We start from the raw sequence: 7,500 nt of genomic DNA, 5'->3' as shown, positions 1-7,500 counted from the left end.
AACGCTTTCAACACCTTGTAGAGTCAACATGGGCCAGCATCCCTGTGGAACGCCTTTCAACACCTTGTAGAGTCAACATGGGCCAGCATCCCTGTGGAACGCCTTTCAACACCTTGTAGAGTCAACATGGACCAGCATCCCTGTTGAACGCTTTAGACACCTTGTAGAATCAACATGGGCCAGCATCCCTGTGGAACGCCTTTCAACACCTTGTAGAGTCAACATGGGCCAGCATCCCTGTGGAACGCCTTTCAACACCTTGTAGAGTCAACATGGACCAGCATCCCTGTGGAACGCTTTTCAACACCTTGTAGAGTCAACATGGGCCAGCATCCCTGTGGAACACTTTTCAACACCTTGTAGAGTCAACATGGACCAGCATCCCTGTGGAACGCTTTTCAACACCTTGTAGAGTCAACATGGACCAGCATCCCTGTGTAATGCTTTTCAACACCTTGTAGAGTCAACATGGGCCAGCATCTCTGTGCAACGCTTTCAACACCTTGTAGAGTCAACATGGGGCCAGCATCCCTGTGGAACGCTTTTCAACACCTTGTAGAGTCAACATGGACCAGCATCCCTGTGAAAGCATTGGAGTCAACATGGGCCAGCATCCCTGTGGAACGCTTTCAACACCTTGTAGAGTCAACATGGGCCAGCATCCCTGTGGAACGCTTTCAACACCTTGTAGATTCAACATGGACCAGCATCCCTGTGGAACGCTTTCAACACCTTGTAGAGTCAACATGGACCAGCATCCCTGTGGAACGCTTTTCAACACCTTGTGGAGTCCATGTCCCGTACTATTTGAGGCTGTTCTGAGGGCAAAAGGGGGGTGTGTAACTCAATATTAGGAAGGTGTTCTTAATGTTTTGTAGACTCAGTATATTGTATATTGTGCATATCAGGGCTCAGTGTCTGATCCAGTATATCAGGGCTCAGTGTCTGATCCAATATATATATTCTGGTTGTGTTCCTCAGGGCTCAGTGTCTGATCCAATATATATATTCTGGTTGTGTTCCTCAGGGCTCAGTGTCTGATCCAATATATATATTCTGGTTGTGTTCCTCAGGGCTCAGTGTCTGATCCAATATATATATATTCTGGTTGTGTTCCTCAGGGCTCAGTGTCTGATCCAATATATATATTCTGGTTGTGTTCCTCAGGGCTCAGGGTCTGATCCAGTATATATATATATTCTGGTTGTGTTCCTCAGGGCTCAGGGTCTGATCCAGTATATATATATATTCTGGTTGTGTTCCTCAGGGCTCAGTGTCTGATCCAATATATATATTCTGGTTGTGTTCCTCAGGGCTCAGTGTCTGATCCAATATATATATTCTGGTTGTGTTCCTCAGGGCTCAGTGTCTGATCCAATATATATATTCTGGTTGTGTTCCTCAGGGCTCAGTGTCTGATCCAATATATATATTCTGGTTGTGTTCCTCAGGGCTCAGGGTCTGATCCAATATATATATTCTGGTTGTGTTCCTCAGGGCTCAGTGTCTGATCCAATATATATATTCTGGTTGTGTTCCTCAGGGCTCAGTGTCTGATCCAATATATATATTCTGGTTGTGTTCCTCAGGGCTCAGTGTCTGATCCAATATATATATTCTGGTTGTGTTCCTCAGGGCTCAGTGTCTGATCCAATATATATATTCTGGTTGTGTTCCTCAGGGCTCAGTGTCTGATCCAATATATATATTCTGGTTGTGTTCCTCAGGGCTCAGTGTGTGCCCAGCCGTGCCAAGTGGGCAAGTATGGCATCAACTGCAGCAAGGACTGCTCCTGCCTTAACGGTGGACTGTGTGACCATGTCGCTGGTCAGTGCCAGTGTACCCCAGGTTACAGTGGACGGAGGTACGTCATGTAGTTTATTACACTGCCTGCTTGACTACTGACTTACCGCTCTCTTTTTTAACACCCTTTTTCTCCTCAATGTCCTGGTATCCAATTGGTAGTTACAGTCTTGCCTCATCGCTGCAACTCCCGAACGGATTTGGGAGAGGCAAAAGGTCGAGAGCCGTGCGTCTTTCTCCGAAACACAACCCAACCAAGCCGCACTGCTTCTTGACACAATGCCCACTTAACCCGGAAGCCAGCCGCATCAATGTGTCGGAGGAAAATACCGTACACCTGGCGACCGTGTCAGCGCGCACTGCGCCCGGCAACACCACAGGAGTTGCTAGTGCTAGATGGGACAAGGATATCCCTGCCAGCCAAACCCTCCCCTAACCCCGACGATGCTGGGCCAATTGTGCATCGCCCCATGGGTCTCCCGGTCGTGGCCGGTCTCTTACTGCTCTTAACTCCCTGTGAAGCGTAAGGGATAAGGCCGGTTGTGTGACCACCTCGCTGTGTAGTGCCAGTGCACAGCAGGCTACAGTTGGTGGAGGGTGAATTACAATCATACAACAGACCTTATTCGTATCATAGCCACGATTTTCATTATAATGAATGTGATCAAAATCTAGGCTAGCATGGTTAGGATGAATCTAGTCTAGCGGGTTTAGGATGAATCTAGACTAGCGGGGTTAGGATGAATCTAGACTAGCGGGGTTAGGATGAATCTAGACTAGCAGGGTTAGGATTAATCTGGACTAGAATGATTAGGATACATCTAGACTAGAATGGTTAGGATACATCTAGACTAGCAGGGTTAGGATATATCTAGACTAGCAGGGTTAGGATAAATCTAGACTGAATGGTTAGGATACATCTAGACTAGAATGGTTAGGATAAATCTAGACTAGCAGGGTTAGGATAAATCTAGACTAACGGGGTTAGGATGAATCTAGACTAGCGGGGTTAGGATAAATCTAGACTAGAATGGTTAGGATACATCTAGACTAGCGGGATTAGGATACATCTAGACTAGCATGGTTAGGATAAATCTAGACTAGCAGGGTTAGGATAAATCTAGACTAGTGGGGTTAGGATAAATCTAGACTAGCAGGGTTAGGATACATCTAGACTAGTGGGGTTAGGATACATCTAGACTAGCATGGTTAGGATAAATCTAGACTAGCAGGGTTAGGATGAATCTAGACTAGCGGGGTTAGGATAAATCTAGACTAGCAGGGTTAGGATGAATCTAGACTAGCGGGGTTAGGATACATCTAGACTAGCATGGTTAGGATGAATCTAGACTAGCAGGGTTAGGATAAATCTAGACTAGCGGGGTTAGGATAAATCTAGACTAGCAGGGTTAGGATAAATCTAGACTAGCGGGGTTAGGATAAATCTAGACTAGCAGGGTTAGGATAAATCTAGACTAGCGGGGTTAGGATAAATCTAGACTAGCGGGGTTAGGATAAATTAAGACTAGCGGGGTTAGGATACATCTAGACTGGAATGGTTAGGATGAATCTAGACTAGCGAGGTTAGGATAAATCTAGACTAGCGGGGTTAGGATAAATCTAGACTAGAGGGGTTAGGATACATCTAGACTAGAATGGTTAGGATACATCTAGACTAGCAGGGTTAGGATATATCTAGACTAGCAGGGTTAGGATAAATCTAGACTAGCGGGGTTAGGATACATCTAGACTAGCATGGTTAGGATGAATCTAGACTAGCAGGGTTAGGATACATCTAGACTTGCGGGGTTAGGATACATCTAGACTAGCGGGGTTAGGATAAATCTAGACTAGCATGGTTAGGATGAATCTAGACTAGCAGGGTTAGGATAAATCTAGACTAGCGGGGTTAGGATAAATCTAGACTAGCGGGGTTAGGATAAATCTAGACTAGAGGGGTTAGGATAAATCTAGACTAGCAGGGTTAGGATAAATCTAGACTAGCGGGGTTAGGATGAATCTAGACCAGCGGGATTAGGATAAATCTAGACTAGCGGGGTTAGGATACATCTAGACTAGAATGGTTAGGATGAATCTAGACTAGCAGGGTTAGGATACATCTAGACTAGCATGGTTAGGATGAATCTAGACTAGCAGGGTTAGGATAAATCTAGACTAGCGGGGTTAGGATAAATCTAGACTAGCGGGGTTAGGATAAATCAAGACTAGTGGGGTTAGGATACATCTAGACTGGAATGGTTAGGATGAATCTAGACTAGCGAGGTTAGGATAAATCTAGACTAGCGGGGTTAGGATAAATCTAGGCTAGCGGGGTTAGGATAAATCTAGGCTAGCGGGGTTAGGATACATCTAGGCTAGCGGGGTTAGGATAAATCTAGACTAGCGGGGTTAGGATAAATCTAGACTAGTGGGGTTAGGATACATCTAGACTGGAATGGTTAGGATGAATCTAGACTAGCGGGGTTAGGATGAATCTAGACTAGCGGGATTAGGATAAATCTAGACTAGCGGGGTTAGGATACATCTAGACTAGAATGGTTAGGATGAATCTAGACTAGCGAGGTTAGGATAAATCTAGACTAGCGGGGTTAGGATAAATCTAGGCTAGCGGGGTTAGGATAAATCTAGGCTAGCGGGGTTAGGATACATCTAGGCTAGCGGGGTTAGGATAAATCTAGACTAGCGGGTTAGGATAAATCTAGACTAGTGGGGTTAGGATACATCTAGACTGGAATGGTTAGGATGAATCTAGACTAGCGGGGTTAGGATGAATCTAGACTAGCGGGATTAGGATAAATCTAGACTAGCGGGGTTAGGATACATCTAGACTAGAATGGTTAGGATGAATCTAGACTAGCGGGGTTAGGATAAATCTAGACTAGCGGGGTTAGGATAAATCTAGACTAGCGGGGTTAGGATGAATGTAGACTAGCGGGATTAGGATAAATCTAGACTAGCGGGGTTAGGATACATCTAGACTAGAATGGTTAGGATGAATCTAGACTAGCGGGGTTAGGATACATCTAGACTAGCATGGTTAGGATGAATCTAGACTAGCAGGGTTAGGATAAATCTAGACTAGCGGGGTTAGGATAAATCTAGACTAGCGGGGTTAGGATAAATCAAGACTAGTCGGGTTAGGATACATCTAGACTGGAATGGTTAGGATGAATCTAGACTAGCGAGGTTAGGATAAATCTAGACTAGCGGGGTTAGGATAAATCTAGGCTAGCGGGGTTAGGATAAATCTAGGCTAGCGGGGTTAGGATACATCTAGGCTAGCGGGGTTAGGATAAATCTAGACTAGCGGGGTTAGGATAAATCTAGACTAGTGGGGTTAGGATACATCTAGACTGGAATGGTTAGGATGAATCTAGACTAGCGGGGTTAGGATAAATCTAGACTAGCGGGGTTAGGATAAATCTAGACTAGCAGGGTTAGGATAAATCTAGACTAGTGGGGTTAGGATAAATCTAGACTAGCGGGGTTAGGATAAATCTAGACTAGCGGGGTTAGGATAAATCTAGACTAGTGGGGTTAGGATACATCTAGACTGGAATGGTTAGGATGAATCTAGACTAGCGGGGTTAGGATAAATCTAGACTAGTGGGGTTAGGATAAATCTAGGCTAGCGGGGTTAGGATACATCTAGGCTAGCGGGGTTACTCTCCACACAAAAACCCATACAAAGCTCTCGCTCGACCCTCCATTTGGAAAATCTGACTAACTCTATCCTCCTGATTCCTGTTTACAAGCAAAACCTCAAACAGCAAGTACCAGTGACGCATTCAATACTAAAGTGGTCAGATGAAATGGATGCTAAAGCTACAGGACTGTTTTGTTAGCAAAGACTGGAATATGTTCTGATGGCATTAAGGAGTCACCAGCTTCATGAATAAATTATTAGACAACGACGTCCCCACAGTGACCGTATGTACAGTATATATATCCCAACCAGAAGCCATGGATTACAGGCAACATTTGCACTGAGCTAAAGGGTAGAGCTGCCGCTTTCAAGGAGCGGGAGACTAATCCGGATGATAGTAAGAAATCCCGCTATGCCTGCCGACGAACCATTCAAACAGGCACGTCGTGTCGACATCACTAAGGAATTATGGTGGTTCACACACACCAACACAGTCATTTATTTATTTATTTTTTTATTTCACCTTTATTTAACCAGGTAGGCAAGTTGAGAACAAGTTCTCATTTGCAATTGCGACCTGGCCGAGATAAAGCAAAGCAGTTCGACACATACATCATGAAGCGGGCACGACAACACCTCTTCCCCCTCGGGAGACTGAAAAGATTTGACCCTCAGATCCTCAAAAATATGTTCCACCATTGAGAGCATTTTGTCTGGCTGCATCACCACTTGTTATGGCAACTGCTTGGCATCCGACCGCAAGACGCTACCGAGGGTAGAGCGTATGGCCCAGTACATCACTGGGGCCGAGCTCCCTGCCTTCCAGAACCTGTTTACCAGGCAGTGTCAGAGGAAAGGCCCTAAAAATGGTCAAAGCCTCAGGACTGTTTTCAGAACAACTTCTACCGCTAAGCCAAACAGGGCATTCGGAAAGTATTCAGATCCCTTGATTTTGTTACGTTGCAGCCTCATTCTAAATTGGATTAAATTCATGATTTTCTTCATCAAACTACACACAATATCCCCATAAGGACAAAGCGAAAAACTCTTTGCAAAAAATGTTTTATACAGATATACCTTATTTACGTAAGTATTCAGACCCTTTGAAACAAGATTATCTGGTCTGATGAATCCAAGATTGAACTCTTTGGCCTAAATGCCAAGTGTCACGTCTGGAGGAATCCTGGCAACATCCCTACGGTGAAGCATGGTGGTGGCACCATCCCTACGGTGAAGCATGGTGGTGGCACCATCCCTATGGTGAAGCATGGTGATGGAAGCATCACACTGTGGAGGATGTTTCTCAGCGGCAAGGACTGGAAGACTAGTCAGGATCGAGGGAAAGATGAACGGAGCCAAGTACAGAGAGATCCTTGATGAAAACCTTCTCCAGAGCACTCAGGACCTCAGACTGGGGCAAACATTCACCTTCCAACAGGACAACGACCCTAAGCAAATAGCCAAGACAACGCAGGAGTGGCTTCTGGACAAGTCAAAGAATGTCCTTGAGTGGCCCAGCCAGAGCCCGTACATGAACCAGATTGAACATTTCTGGAGAGACCAGAAAAAAGCTGCTCAGTTGTGCACCGGGGCCTCCCACTCTTTCTATTCTGGTTAGAGATAGTTTGCGCTGTTCTGTGAAGGGAGTAGTGCACAGCGTTGTATGATACTTTCAGTTTCTTGGCAATTTCTTGCATGGAATAGCCTTCATTTCTCAGAACAAGAATAGACTGACGAGTTTCAGAAGAAAGTTCTTTGTTTCTGGACATTTTGAACCTGTAATCGAACCAAAAATTGCTTTTCTTTCAAAAACAAGGACATTTTTAAGTGACCCAAAACTTTTGAACAGTAGTTTAGGTAATATGGTACCATTTAGGACAGACTCCACTACTGTATATAGATAATATGCTACCATTTAGTACAGACTACACTACTGTATATAGGTAATATGCTACCATTTAGGACAGACTCCACTACTGTATGTAGGTAACAGTAAACCATTTAGGACAGACTACACTACTGTATATAGG

General features: G+C 44.7%; 1 protein-coding gene across 1 annotated transcript in view; it reads left to right on the top strand.

The window, feature by feature from the left end:
• The window catches only part of megf11 (multiple EGF-like-domains 11), a 328,088-nt gene that overhangs the window by 205,828 nt on the left and 114,760 nt on the right, over window positions 1-7,500 (top strand). Inside the window, exon 5 of the mRNA XM_036968560.1 lies at window positions 1,728-1,864. Within this exon, the coding sequence (XP_036824455.1) occupies window positions 1,728-1,864 (137 nt within the window). The remainder of the gene's footprint in view (window positions 1-1,727; window positions 1,865-7,500) is intronic.

Source organism: Oncorhynchus mykiss, chromosome 30 (genome assembly GCF_013265735.2).
Source record: "Oncorhynchus mykiss isolate Arlee chromosome 30, USDA_OmykA_1.1, whole genome shotgun sequence".
Classification (NCBI taxonomy): Eukaryota; Metazoa; Chordata; class Actinopteri; order Salmoniformes; family Salmonidae; genus Oncorhynchus; species Oncorhynchus mykiss.
The sequence above is the reverse complement of the archived record's forward strand: the minus strand, read 5'-3'. Positions and strand labels throughout refer to the sequence as shown.